This window comes from Carassius gibelio, chromosome A7, assembly GCF_023724105.1.
Source record: "Carassius gibelio isolate Cgi1373 ecotype wild population from Czech Republic chromosome A7, carGib1.2-hapl.c, whole genome shotgun sequence".
In the NCBI taxonomy this organism is placed as follows: domain Eukaryota; kingdom Metazoa; phylum Chordata; class Actinopteri; order Cypriniformes; family Cyprinidae; genus Carassius; species Carassius gibelio.
Window position 1 is genome coordinate 36,589,133 of NC_068377.1, and position 15,930 is coordinate 36,605,062.

The 15,930-nt window shown below is 36.5% G+C and overlaps 2 protein-coding genes across 4 annotated transcripts in view; one reads left to right on the top strand and one right to left on the bottom strand.

Moving 5' to 3' along the window:
- LOC128017418 (calpain-1 catalytic subunit) overlaps positions 1 to 15,930 on the top strand; it is a 213,335-nt gene that overhangs the window by 120,125 nt on the left and 77,280 nt on the right. The gene's annotated exons all lie outside the window — the stretch shown is intronic.
- Positions 385 to 15,715, bottom strand: LOC128017419 (kinesin light chain 2). Its single transcript, XM_052602811.1, has 14 exons — positions 15,344 to 15,715; positions 13,156 to 13,402; positions 11,476 to 11,779; positions 9,818 to 10,034; positions 8,931 to 9,120; positions 7,885 to 8,058; positions 6,316 to 6,415; positions 5,866 to 5,915; positions 4,298 to 4,365; positions 4,095 to 4,203; positions 3,802 to 3,942; positions 3,071 to 3,195; positions 2,926 to 2,983; positions 385 to 2,551 (listed from the first exon to the last, which is right to left on the bottom strand). Exons 2-14 carry the CDS (start codon positions 13,381 to 13,383, stop codon positions 2,468 to 2,470), a joined length of 1,848 nt encoding a protein of 615 aa, XP_052458771.1. The 5' UTR covers positions 13,384 to 13,402; positions 15,344 to 15,715; the 3' UTR covers positions 385 to 2,467.

Below are 15,930 nucleotides of genomic sequence, written 5' to 3' on the forward strand. Positions count from 1 at the left end.
CCAACCAACAGATAGATAGATGGATAGATGGATAGACCAACCAACAGATAGATAGAAAGATGGATAGACCAACCAACAGATAGATAGATGGATAGATAGACCTACCGACAGATAGATAGATAGACCAACAGATAGATAGATGGATAGACCTACCGACAGATAGATAGATAGATAGATACATGGATTTGCAATGATAGACAGACAGACGGATAGACAATGATGGATGGATAGAATAGATAGATAGATGGACAGACAGAACAAGAAATGGTTGGATAGATAGATAGATACATGGATAGACAGACAGACCAACAGATAGATAGATAGAACGAAAGAGATTCTCTTTGACTGTCAAGGCCACATAATAAAGACACACGCAAACATGTGTTTGGTTTGAAAAGCAGAGTTTATTCTGAAGCGTTTATTAAAGCACACATGAGGCTGAAGCACATCTGAGGAGGAACACTACAGAGTTGCTCGACGCTGATCTGGGCTCCTTCTAACAACACTGTGATTCATGAGGATGACAGGGGGCGCTGTTCTGAGATCAGCCGGTGGAACTGCAGCACAATCTAATGTGGCGAGAGGAAGGCATCACAAATCAGAGGAAATCCTGACAAACAACACATTCATGAGTGGTGTAAACACAGCATTAATAAACCACACACCTATCTGTGTTCGAAGCATGAGGAGGATAACTTACACAAGTGGGTGTTTTTGTGGTCGTGAGTAAGAAAAAAAAAAAAGAATCTGTATTTTACAATCAATAGTGACATTCATATCTATCGTGTCAATTCCTTGCTCCAACTTCATAATTTTCATCACTTTAACATCACTCGAGCACTTTCTAGAACCCTTCCTTTTGTTCAACTTAACGAAACGTACTTTTTGCATTATATTCCATTCGAGAGAAATCTCACAAAAACTGCCAAGAACAAGCTTGTCATATTTCACCGCAAAAACCGAACCAAAACAAAACGATAAAACTGGATTCAACTAAGAATATTTTCAAGGAAAATCAAGAACATTTAAAGGACACTGATGACAAATAAGCTCATTCAACCACTAAAATCTCAATGAAGTATTGCTGTAGCAAACAAAATTAATGCATAATGTCAAATAAATTATACTCCAATGATGCATTTGGGGTTTTTAATGTAAAGCTATAGATAAGGGTGTGTGTGTGTGTGTATATATATATATATATATATATAGGCATACCCAATTCTCTCCATAGCGTTTTATGTATGGTAATTTGAAATTGGAAAAAACGTGCTTTAGTGTGGCGATGCAAAGAAAAGAAATTTATGGTCCAATTGTCTCTATGGAAAATGCATAATTGCATATGATTTGAAGTGAAATATGACTTATTTATGAGATTCTCCCATTTGTATGGCTGGTTCCCAAATCTAGTATCGACTGTGCATTCAGAGATCACTCGCCTCTGATGAACACAAGGAAAATCATCCAAATAAACCCCAAAAAATCAAACACACACATCCTTAATTAGTGAAAAAGGGTAACAGAATCACAGAAAGTAGCAAACATTCACATACAAGTACACTTTTACTGTTCATTAGGATTCATAATTCATCAACGAAGAGATAATAAAAAGAGTTTTAGCCACATTTTGGTTTTCAAGTGGCTAGAAAATCATATAAAATTAAAAACACTTCACATTTTAAACTGTTGGAAATCTCCAGTTACATACGTTAGGCCTTTTCCAGCAACTCTTTGGAGTTTGAGCTGGAGTTCGACTTGCAATCGGATAAAATGACCAAGCGTTCGAATTATGAATATAGATTCGTTAATAAATAAGACCTCTAGCTCAAATCCGCTTTAAATCGTACAGCAGAATCCTTCATTGTATCGTTCAACACGATTTCCAGTCGCTCCAGGACAGACATCCAGCTACAGTGTAAACGAAATCCTTGTGCGCTAACTTTTACGAAACAAAAAGACCTTAAATAACTTAAATCAGTATATACATCAAACTCAGAAGTTAAAAGTGAGGTCGTACCAGTCAGTGCTCTTGAATTTCAACTCATCTTCTACACTCATAAAATGTATTCGCAGGAGTTTTTCGCACCATTTTCGCGAGTTCGTTGTTAGCATTCACAGCATCTGTGCATCTACAATATATGGACTTTCAGTTTTCTAAACGGCAAACATATGCTTTGTTAACTTGGTCGTTGTGTGCTAAACTACGTGATTTTGACGCCATGCTATGATGTGATTTTAGCACGGAGTATGTGGTGTTGGCGATAGCGTGCTACATTGCGTTTGATCTCGCTAATGGCAAAGCAGAGAGACAAAGCCCAGATTTTGCAAGCGATGTGAAACTAAAAGACATGTTTTTGCTTTCAAGATCATTTTCTTTAGAAAGCGTTTTGATGAGATTTTCGATTCAAGTAGGTAGCAAACAGCCTCTGCGTTCGGCTCCTTGTCCACGTCCTGACGTCTTTTTCTTTTAGCTGATCAGAGAGCTGCGTCTGGTCAGGTCCACATTACTAGCGCTCAGTCCTCTGGATTCGGACAGACCGCTGTTAGATTCCTGAAGACACATGAACATTTTTATCATGCAACATTACACCGTGGAAATGTACATCATTTTTAGACTCATGTTAAAATTCACTTCAAATTCAATTCAAAAAATCTTAATCTTACTGTGATTTGTACTGGTTATTCTAATTCTCATTATTTTAAAGTAAATATATTTGACCAAAAATACAGTAAAAATTTTGAAATATTTTTACTATTTAAAAAAAAAAGCTTTCTGTGTGAATATCTTGTAAAATGTAATTTATTCCTGTGATGCAAAGCTGTATTTTCAGCATCGTTCCTCCAGTCTTCAGAGTCACATGATCTTCAGAAATCATTCTAATATGCTGATTTGCTGCTCAAGACACATTATATTACTATACACACCTGTGAGGTTTCTTCTGCGCTCTTGTTGAGGAAGTTTAAGGAGCTTGCCCTCTTCATCCTTTTGAAGCAAACACAAACACCAGTTAAAGGCTGATCTCTAACCAGTTAGTGTGTTTTGGGGAGAAGACAGAGGGTTGAGTCTCACCCGGGGTTGCGTGGCTCCTGAGGGCCGCTGCCCTGCAGCTTCTTCACCAGCATCTCACTGCTGCGCCGCAGCGCTTCCCGAATCTTCCCGAACGAGCCGCTCCTGCGCAGCCCGCCGTTACCATCCTGTGCTCACAATATATGATCAACCTCAAGATTTATACACACACACACACTACCAGTCAAAACGTACATTAATAATACACAAAAATACAAATAAATATAAAAAAAACTTTTCTTTATGTCAAAGGCTGCATTTATTTGATCAAAAATAGTGTAAAAAATAGCAAAATATTTTTACATTTAAAACAACTGTTCCCCTGTGTGAATGTCTATTAAAATGTAATTTATTTCTGTGATCAAAGCTGATTTTTCAGTATCATTACTCCAGTGTCACATGATCTTCAGAAATCATTCTAATATGATGATTTGCTGCTCAAGAAACATTTCTGATTATTATCAATGTTAATATTACACTGATAGTGTGCTGCTTCATATTTTTGTGATAAAATACCATTCTAATGTTTGGGGTTAGTTTACAAAAAGATTAAAAGTAATACTTTTATTCAGCATATCTGGGCCCGTATTTTTTAAATTGTAATCATATTTCACAATATCAAATTTTTACTGTATTTTTGATTGAAAAAACGCAGCTATGATGTGAAAAAGAGACTTCATTTGAATAATTCTAAACTCAAACTACATCTAAATAAAGACGAGGGCTCCACTGACCCCGCTCCACTCGGCTTCGTCTCCTTCGACGTCTCCTCGGGGGCCGTTCACACCGTCCCGACTCTGACGTCTGTCTCCTCCAGCACAGCCTCCGTCCTTCAGCAGCTCCACCACCTTACTCTGATTGATGGCATCGATGCCCTGACAGACACAACGAGCCAAGGTTTGGTGCTATTTCTAGAGTTCTCAGGCGATTAAAATAACATTAATAACATGGCAGTCTTCCTGTATGAGTCATCTGCACAGGAAGTGGACCTCGAGTTTATAGGTCGAGCATCAGATGCCTGCTGTACCTGCTTGCGGTTTTTGGTCACACACTCCTCCAGCGTCTCGGCGGCCTCCAGCTTGCCCTGCCGGCGGTACAGAGCACCCAGACTCTTCAGCGTGGTGTTAACAGTGGGACTACAGGACAGAAACAGAACGAGAGTCACTCCCAAACACTGACTCCTGCACACGCTGATACCCACAATCCTCGGAGGCACTGCTGCACACTCACCTGTCCACTTTACAGGCTTTGTGCCAGCTGCCGTACTCGCTGTACGGACCCGAGTCCTTCCTCTTACCCTGGAAATATCCATCAGACAAACTGAACTCACAACTTAAACATAGATTAAATAATGAAATGAGAGCATTGGAAATATGAAAACTGGTTAAAAAAAAAATAATAATAAAAAAAAAATTATATTATAATTTATATATATTTATATAAAATTATAATATAATTTTTTTTTTACCAGTTTTCATTTTTTTTTTACATTTAAATAAATATTTTTATACAAATACATATATACAAATAAATAAATAAATAAAAATTAATTTTAAATTTATATAATATATATACACACACACACACATATACAGTATTGTTCAAAATAATAGCAGTACAATGTGACTAACCAGAATAATCAAGGTTTTTAGTATATTTTTTATTGCTACGTGGCAAACAAGTTACCAGTAGGTTCAGTAGATTGTCAGAAAACAAACAAGACCCAGCATTCATGATATGCACGCTCTTAAGGCTGTGCAATTGGACAATTAGTTGAAAGGGGTGTGTTCAAAAAAATAGCAGTGTCTACCTTTGACTGTACAAACTCAAAACTATTTTGTACAAACATTTTTTTTTTTCTGGGATTTAGCAATCCTGTGAATCACTAAACTAATATTTAGTTGTACGACCACAGTTTTTTAAAACTGCTTGACATCTGTGTGGCATGGAGTCAACCAACTTGTGGCACCTCTCAGCTGTTATTCCACTCCATGATTCTTTAACAACATTCCACAATTCATTCACATTTCTTGGATTTGCTTCAGAAACAGCATTTTTGATATCACCCCACAAGTTCTCAATTGGATTAAGGTCTGGAGATTGGGCTGGCCACTCCATAACATTAATTTTGTTGGTTTGGAACCAAGACTTTGCCCGTTTACTAGTGTGTTTTGGGTCATTGTCTTGTTGAAACAACCATTTCAAGGGCATGTCCTCTTCAGCATAGGGCAACATGACCTCTTCAAGTATTTTAACATATGCAAACTGATCCATGATCCCTGGTATGCGATAAATAGGCCCAACACCATAGTAGGAGAAACATGCCCATATCATGATGCTTGCACCTCCATGCTTCACTGTCTTCACTGTGTACTGTGGCTTGAATTCAGAGTTTGGGGGTCGTCTCACAAACTGCCTGTGGCCCTTGGACCCAAAAAGAACAATTTTTGGGTCCAAGGGGCCACCTGATTCACACCTGTTTCTTCACAAAATTGATGACCTCAGTGATTGAATGCCACACTGCTATTTTTTTGAACACACCCCTTTCAACTAATTCAACTAATTGCCCAATTGCACAGCCTTAAGAGCGTGCATATCATGAATGCTGGGTCTCATTTGTTTTCTGACAATCTACTGAACCTACTGGTAACTTGTTTGCCACGTAGCAATAAAAAAATATACGAAAAACCTTGATTATTCTGGTTAGTCACATTGTACTGCTATTATTTTGAACAAGACTGTATATACATATAAAGTATAAATAATATTAAATATATATAATATAAAGCCTATAATACCTTGCTCTCTTCTCTTTCCTCTGCATGCATCCAGATTGGTTTGTTATCATCTGTGGGAGAAAAATTATTCTCATTAAAATAAATTGTTATTTTTTTCTTTGTGATTAATTCAATATTACAACCGCTTTTTTTTTTTGTTTTTTTAATCTAGCAGCTTTCCCTGCATGGCATCAGATACTGAGAGCTAGTTTAATGAGCTTGCTGTGCTCTCAGGAAGAGCAGGTGGATGTTTGAGTGTAAACCTGCAAGCTTCTGATTGGCTAAAAGCCTGTGATGTCATAACAGATTAAACAGAACCTCACTCTGATGCCATCCTGACAGAAACTCATGAAGATAAAAACAAATGTGTCCATTTCCATTAACATAAAAAGGTTTATGAAACTCACATAAAACAAATATGAACATATGATGTCCCTGCATGTGTAATAATGTGTAATGATGAATGCATACTGTTGACAGATCCAAACTCTTTCTCGTGCGCACGGGTCAGGATCTCCTTGTAAAGCGTCTCTGCGTCTTTGAATTTGCCCTGTTTCAGGTAACACGTCGCCTGCGGAGGAAACAAAATATGAATATGTGAATATACCTACTTTCACAGATAAGCATGAGAACAGGAGACATCAGGACGTGATAAATTAGATGCTCGTTAAATCTTTCCTGTTTGACGGTGTTAGTTTTGATTAAAGTATGCAGAAATCACACTGCAATAATCAGGATCACTGCATTCACGAGCTCAAAAGATCACAACCTTTGATGCGATGTAAATCTAAAAACAATGCTATAATCAACACTTTATGATTGGCAGTTCCACATTTAATACTCATTACATATGCAGAGCTGCCGGCCAATCACAGCAGTGGGTGTTTACAAAGAGACACGCCCCTTTAGGCTACGATTGTTTAAGTCAGAGGACTAAACTCAAGGTGGAAAATGAACACGCTTGTATATAATAATGAAATGAGGAAAAACACAATTCGTCAAATAAATAAATAATGAAAACCTCAGATAAAAAAAATAAAAAAATAAACAAGCAGGAAGCACAAATTGGTGCATAAAAAACAGGATTAGATACATTTTATTCACTGCTTGTATACTGAACTGTTGAAATATTTCATTTAAGTACATAAATATATCTATATATATATGAATATAACAGTTAATATAAATTCAGAAATAAACAGGGTAGAAAACTGCTTAAATTTTTAAGTTAGGATTGTTTTTGATGTAAAAATCCTACTAATATTACAAGAAGGGCACCTCAGAAAACATTTCAAAACAATAATAATATTATTGTGGTGGTGTTGGCGCAGTGGATAAGTCTCATGACTTTGGTGTGAGAGACCCGGGTTTGAATCCACTGTGAGACACCAATGTGTCCCTGAGCAAGACACTTAACCCCTAGTTGCTCCAGAGACGTGTGACCTCTGCAATATATAGCAATTGTAAGTCGCTTTGGATAAAAGCGTCAGCTAAATGAATAAATGTAATAATAATAATAATAATAATAATAATAATAATAATAATAATAAAAGTAATGCATGACCCCTTTAACCGCTATGTTGTGTTTCGGTCATTTTGACCAGGAGATGTTCATTTTCTCCTAAAAATGCTGATTAATGTGAACAAACTGGGACTAAAAACTACCGACTTTTCTCGCAGAGGGTTTAAAAACTGCCCAAAAAATAATTGTGTGCTTTTTTAGATTTTTCCCCTTCCAGCTTATTACACCTGTGATAAGAATGACTGCAAAAAATCATTTTAATCAACTTTCTTTCTCTTAATTAGCACAGGTTTTGTATTTCTGGGTTAATGCGCCTCAGTTTTTGAGAATACTGCCAAAAATCAGTGAGGCCTACGACCGATCAGATCCAAAAACGAACACACAACCTGTGCTAACTGAAAGAAAACAAGTTTGGTGATAATATTTCACAATGAGAGACTTACAAGCAGTTCTTCTATGTTTAAACACCAAATTAGGTGACGGTGTCAAGGGTTCAAACTTATGTGATCTGTCCTCACCAGGTTGTTTTTGGTCTTGGCCACGTTGGGGTCATCGGTGCCTAGTTTGTTCTCGTAGATCTCCAGTGCCCTGCGGTAATAATACTCCACCTCCTCATACTTGCCCTGATTCTGACACAGCAGAGCCAGATTATTGAGCTGCTTCGCCACGTCAGGGTGGAACTTACCCAGAACCTGCGAACACACACACACACACACACACACACACACACACACACACACACACACACACACACACACACACACACACACACAGTTAACAACACTGGCTACACTCAGGGATTAAAGTGTTCCTTTACTAAGATTCATAAAGACAGATGCTTCGTTCCTGAATGATTCAGCCGTTTGAACGAATCAACTGAATGAATGATTCAGTGATACACTCAGTGACTTTTCGCCACCTGCTGGTGGATTTAGTTTCATTTTTATCTATAATTTCAGCCAGGAGCACTTGTCCTCCTAATTAAACATTTTAGGAGCACCTTCTGATCAATAATTTCTAATAAAAAATGAGTCCTCCTAATAGGAGGTGAAATATAACTCCTTAAAGTGACAGTAGTTTCTTTTTTACCTTTGTAATGGCATCAATTTCATATGTCAAATAAAAAAAAAAGTATGTTTATAAGATTTTTAATATGTATATTTAAAACCACATAAAAAGTAATAAAAAAAAAGTTACCAATCATATGAAATTAGTATTAATAAATAAATATACACTACAGAAGTGGCACAGAAGAACACTAAAGTGGCTTGTAGGTACATTTCCAGACGTTTATTGAAGCGCAGAGGTGACATGAGTGGATATTAATGTTTTTAATATATAATCGTGAATGCAAAAATATTAAATGATTTAAATAACTGACATTGTACGCTAGAAATGAAACTAAATCCACCAGCAGGTGGCGGCAAGTCACTGATTTTATCACCGAATCATTCATTCAATTGATTCGTTCGAACGTCTGAATCATTCAGGAACGAAACGTCTGTCTTTCTGAAGTGACAGATATCAGTCGTAGTAAAGGGGCTCTTCATCATGTGTTCTCCACCTTCTCACGGATCTCCAGCGCTCTCTTGCACAGCGGCTCGGCCTCCTTGTGTTTCCCGCGCTTGCCGTACAGCACGGCCAGGTTGTTGAGGGTCGCGGCCACAGCGGGGTGGTCTCTCCCCAGAGTCTTCTCTCTGATGGCCAGAGCATCGTTCAGCAGGTGAGCCGCCTCTTTATACTTGTTCTGATCCCTGGAGCCACACGCAGCAGACGGAGACACGGGGGTTAATGGTGGGACTGGACTGTTTCATACAAACAACTACAACAAGTGAACGTGTCAGCTGCACAGACGCTCGGTTTGTTGATTTCCATTTAGATGAAGACTTTTCAGGCTATGCTGTTTTCAGCTGATGCAACCAGTAAATCACAATAAACTTAATGCTTTGATACGAAACGGTCTCAGCTTTTAAATTATGTCAACTTGTCCAACAAAATAGTCTTATATTAGAAATAAAATGGCATTTTCTACTATGAGATTTCTCTATTTTTTATAAATGTAAATATATTTAATCTCAAAATATCATTAAAAAAAGTTTATATGAAAAATGCCTTGTGCAATTAAAACTGATTTATTTAAACATAAATATACACTTAACACGATTTTTTCAAAATAATTTTTTTATTTATTTTAATTATACACAAAAATGACATGTAGATTTCTATTTCAAGATCATGTTAAAACATGAGTATCAAATATGATCCATCATTTAATTGTTTATATTACTATAACAAATTAAAACATCATTAAAAAAAATATTTGACATTATTATTTTACATATTAGTGCTGTCAAATGATTAAATCCCATCAAAATAAGTTTGTGTCCTGTGTACTTTGGTTTCAGTGACAGTGTAATCTGGGTGCTTCACTAGGCTGCGGTGACCTCTGACCTGTAGACCAGGGCGAGGATGTTGAGCATGGTGGCCACGTCTGGGTGGACGTGTCCCGAGGTCTTCTCCAGGTCCTCCAGAGCCTGTTTGCAGAGCGGCACGGCCACCTCGTAGCGGCCCTGAGACGCGTACTGGATCACCAGGTTATGAAGCGTCCTCAGACGGGCCGGGATCTCGTAGCCCCCCTGCTGCGCCGCCGCTTCACCGCTGGGCTGAGCTGGAGCCGGGGTCAAAGGTCACAGATTAACCCCAGAGAGCCTGACACATGCGCTTCTACAGACTCTGAACTACACTGAACACAAGATACTCCACACCTTCTGTCAGACTTAGTTTTCAGCAACTAAAAGCCTTTTAGTCTCACTGTCCAAATGCTGTCAGAATTCACATGTGCGGTCAAATCTTTATAAAGCTAACCCAAGAATAAATATTTTGCTAGTAATATTTCAACATTTAATGGAATGAAGCATAATTTTCCAGATTATCCAGACATTATTTCCAGTAACAATATGGCAAAGACCAAACTTAATGATATGCATTAAAATCAGAGTTGTTTACTATATATTTCTAAATCATATAATATATATATATATATATATATATATATATATATATATATATATATATGTGTGTGTGTGTGTGTGTGTGTAGAAATATAATACTGTACATGTATATAGAATAAACATTTTTAACATGAATGCATATTATAAATGGTTTTGCTTGATGAAATAATCATGTTTTAATTTTCTTAAAGTTTCTAAACTGATTTGTTTAAAAAAGTAAAAATACAAGTTTGTCTCAAAATCATGTTAAAATGATTAAATCTCAAATCAGGCTTTTGAGGAAGGATGTGTGTTCATCGCTCAAACAGCATTGCTTGATTTAGGTGTTTTGAAATGACAGAGCTTGGATAATAAAACTAAGCATTTAATATCATCTAAATAAAATATAGAAATGGGAGATATTATGTCAGTATCTGGTCTACTGTTATAGAGGTCTCATTGATATACATTACAAGGATCTGAATCTATTATTATTTGGTCCATATAAATATCAGCATCTGCAACAAATTACATATTTTTGCTCAGTTTGGGTCTCTGAATAAAAGTAATGTTTTTTTTTTTTTTTTACATATTGTTCCTATATTATACTATACAAGCCATACATATTAAAAAGGATACTCAACAATAAAATGCACTTTTTGTTTTTTTTCGGACCACAAAAGCAGTCTTGAGTCTCTGGGGTATATTTGTAGCAAGAGCCAAAAATACATAACATTGGTCAAAATTATGGATTTTTCTTTAATACCAAAAACCATTAGGATATTAAATAAAGTTCATGTTCCATGAAGATATTTTGTAAATTTCCTAACATAAATATATCAAACCTTAATTTTGGATTAGTAATATGCATTGCTAAGAGCTTCATTTGAACAACTTTAAAGACGTTTTTCTCAATATTTAGATTTTTTTTCACCCTCAGATTTCTGATTTTCGTCCTAACAAACCACACCTCAATGGAAAGCTTATTTCTTCAGCTTTCAGATGACGTGTAAATCTCAGTTTCACAAACCTGACCCTTATGACAAGGTCACAGATGTTCAATAATGGTTTGATTTCACTCGTCAGGTTTCATCTATTAAGGGCATGTCTCTCTCTCACCTGGGCCCTGCTCGTCATCGTTTGGGAACAGGTCGTCCAGACTGTCCTTCTCCTTCTCTCCCGTCTTCTCCTCGGAGGGCGAGGCGTCCTCGTCCAGCTTCCGGATCTGGTTCATGAACTCCAGGTGCTTCTTCTCCTCCTCCAGCTGGGCCACGCTCTGCTCGCTCTTCTGCAGCTTGTGTTGTGTGCTGGCCAGCTCGTCCCGCAGCCACTGGTTCTCCTGACAGAGACGACGCACCTGAGCACGCAGCTTCTGCTTCTCCGACTCCACGGCGCTCAGGTGACCGGATAGAGCGATGATCACCTGAGAGCAGACGACACATCAGACACTGAGGAAAGACTACTGCACTCTTCAGAGCCTTCTATTCATCAGAGAGTCCTGAGACATCAGATGCAGCACTGCTTCCCCAAAAACATTCACCGTTCCTACACTCATAATAATCAGAAACGTTCCTGGAGCAGCAAGAATCATGTGACACTGAAGACTGGAGTAATGATGCTGAAAATTCAGACTTGATCACAGGAATAAATTACATTTTAATAGATATTCAGATAGAAAACATGTATTTTAAATTGCGAAAATGTTTCTCTAAATTACTGTTTAGTGTAACTGTATTCTTGATTAAATAAATGGAACCTTGGTGAACAAACTTATTTAGATAAAAAAAAAAAAAAAATCAGACTGACTAAATATTTGAACATTGGTGTATGCAAAAAAATGTAATATTATAACTTATAATAAATTATTAAAATTTTTCGTTATAATATATATTTTTTTTTTTACAAAACATGACATGTAACTGATTTAAGTCTGTAAGAATGTATTGAAAATTGCATTGATGTTATTTTAAATAATTTAATTGTATTACTTATTATTGGAAATCTAACTTCTTATTAATTGCAAATACTTATTGCTAATTTTCTTTGTTTAAAAATACAAAACATTTAATTTAAAAAAAAGCTGCATTAATATGTTTGGAAAATGTATAACATATATAAATTTATAACATATATAAAATATATATATAAATATACATATAATATATATATACATATATATATAGATAGATAAATATATAGATAAATAAAAATAATATATATATATATATATATATATATATATATATATATATATATATATATATATATATATATATAGATAGATAGATAGATAGATAGATAGATAGTCAAAATATATATATATATATATATATATATATATATATATAGATAGATAGATAGATAGATAAATAGATAAATATATAGATAGATAAATATATAGATAAATAAATATAGATAAAATATATATATATATATATATATATATATATATATATATATATATATATATTTATTAAAGTATACATTTTTTAAAAATCCATTATAAATGTAAATACAATTACCATTATAAAAAAATTATACATTTAATTTTCTGAAATAATTTACATTTATTAATTTTTTTCTGTGGCAGGACGAGCAGAAAAACTACTTTCCCAATCAGGCAAGCTTACAAATAAGTCCAAAATTTAACTAATTTAAGTTGTTTTCTTGAGCCCTTTTATTCTTTTCTAGAAGTTTCCCTTTCCTCCAGTAAAGCTCTGCTATGGGGTTTGCCACAGTGATGCACAAATCAAGTCTGATCACTTGTAGCAGTGTTAGCATTATTAGCATTGGTGATACCTGCGCCTCTCCGAGCCCCAGCTCGATGTCCTCCAGACTCTTTCGGAGCAGGCTGGACTTCTCCTGCGCGGCCGGCGGCTGAGCACAGTCCAGGACGGAGTTGAGGAGCTGAGCGTGTTCCCCTCGCAGCGTCTCCAAACCCTGCATCACCGCTTTAGTGTTCAGCACGATCTCGTCCTGCGTGGGCCGCTCCAGCGTCTCTTCTCGTGGGTACACCATGGCGGACATCACCCGCCCGCCGCACTCACTGAGAACAGATCGAATATCATCATTACAAACAGATGAGACACAGATCTGAGCTCACCTGCAGCTTTTACAGGAAACCAGCTGAAACATGACCCCGGTTTACTAAAACTATAACAAACACTGAAGAATGAGATATAACATGTAATAAAAGCTGCCGAGATAACACCTCATTTTCATTCAGTTTAACATAATGTATTAAAAATAACTAGAACTGAAATATAAAAAATATATTTATAAAAAATATAAAACCATTATAGACCGATAAAAAAATAAATATGACAAGTATAATATATATATATATATATATATATATATATATATATATATATATATATATTTGAAAAAAGAAACAGAATAAAATATATAAAAACAACATTTTATTTCCGTAAATTGACAGACACATTTCTCATTTTCATTTATTTTAAATTGTATTTAACTATATTTAAACAATACAGACATATACAAAAACTAACAAAATTGTAAAAAAAACACCCATAAAACAAATAAAAAATGTAATTAAAAACAATAAATATATTTTTAAATTATTAAATATTACTACACATAAAAATTGTAAAATTATAAAATGAAATAATATATTTAAACAACTACTAGTAAAAATGACAAACAAACAAAAAAATAGCAAAAATCGAAATAATTTATAAAATATATGGTTTATAAACTATAGACATTAAAACAATAATTAATAAAATGAAAAAAATAAATAAAATGGAAATAAAAATATAATAAAACTAATAATAAAATATATTAAAAAAATACACCAAACTAACTAAAATTTAAAAATTAAACTTAAATAAATAATTTTGGGGGGAAATAAAATCAGAATCTCATCTCAGTGAAACTAATATAACTCTAACTGGTGCAAAATGACTGATGACTTCAGTCCTAATGACTTCATTAGACCCCAGAGTGCATCATGATCCATCACTTCACCTCACACCCAAAAACAGCCAATCTGGCAACACGGAGTACAAGTGCTGACAAACAGTCCTGCTGCCCGAAAACATCTGAAGTGATGCCAGCCGTGTGATTCAGCTCCAATCAACCCGAGCACATCTGGGCTCACTAACGCAGCTAATAACGAGCCAGCACAGAACCAGCAGTAACAGGAGTCACACTGCAGTGTGATATTATGACAGTTCACACACAACCTCCATCATCCGGGCACCTGCATTTCCACCTGCGTCCAGCGAGGCGCCCGTCTTCCGTCATCACGCCTATAGACTGCAATGCAGCACCAGCACAGAGAGAGAGAGAGAGAGAGTCCCGCATCAAACACGAGATGTGCGGCTTATAAACACACCTGCTCAAACACAAACCGCGTCCAGATGCTCACAACACTTCCTCTGATGAGTCCAGATTTCACCAGGACTGACAGCTGCCTGGATAAATCAGGTCAAACCTGGAGAACTGCACCAAGGTGACCCCCAGCACAACACATGAACTCTTCCAGACGACCAGCATCCTCACATCCGAGCGAAAACAGGCCCTGCTCCGAGCACACGGCCGTGGGAAACAAGCGAAACCGCTAAAGCTTGTGAAACCTACTCAAACACTTTTGTTTTCTGATGCAAACTGCCTCATATCACCCATTCTGTACAACAATATAACACTACCCGAGAATGAATCATGCATATTTGATTCATAACCCCAGAAATATTCACTGCACCATCAATGACTGGATGATGACGTCAAAAATCAACAAATGCATCATAAATCAGCCATTCATAATCTGGTTTGCTTTCAGAAATTATAACGCCATGACTATTTGAATAAACCCAAATATTTACTTTTGTTTTTGGCAGATCAGGCTAAACTTTCCCCTTTCAATCAGCCAGCAGTTTAGCATCCTATTGTATGATCGATGCATATCAAACACTAAGCGTGGCTCATTTTTGCATCCGTTTGAGAAAGGTAACGTTACCTTCAATAATCCGCTTTTTTGGGGTTGTTTCGGGCTCTAGTTGAACTCAAGCGTGAAAACAACGTGATGTTATGATTCAGAGGCGTCCGAAAGCCAAGACTCGCTCCAGTAAAACGATATCAGCCGTGAATCAGATGAACCGGAGAAGCATCGGCCGTGATGATGATGATGCGCTTTTGTCTTCCACGCGCTCAGCAGACCAAACGCGCGAGCTCACGGTGTCCCGCTTTCGCTTCGTCCATCCTTCTCGTCCCTTTCAGCTCGACGGTCGGCGGATCTTTGTGCTTGAGTGAGAGAGGATGACCACAGCAAACTGAAAATGGCTGATGTGTGTGTTGTGCTCCCCTCCCAGAATCCAAAGCCCTGCGCTGACATCACTACACCCGCCCTCGCTCAACCGGGCGTGGACGCGCAGTGCGCGTGCGTGAGAAGGGGCCGCGTTTCCGAATGGCGATATTAGTTGAGTATTACAGAATATACAGTTCACATGTATGAGTAGGTTTTTACTGAGGGGTTTGTTTATATAACATTCACATGATATTATACCACATTTTATTCCTAAAATATGTTGAAAATGTACTTTTTTT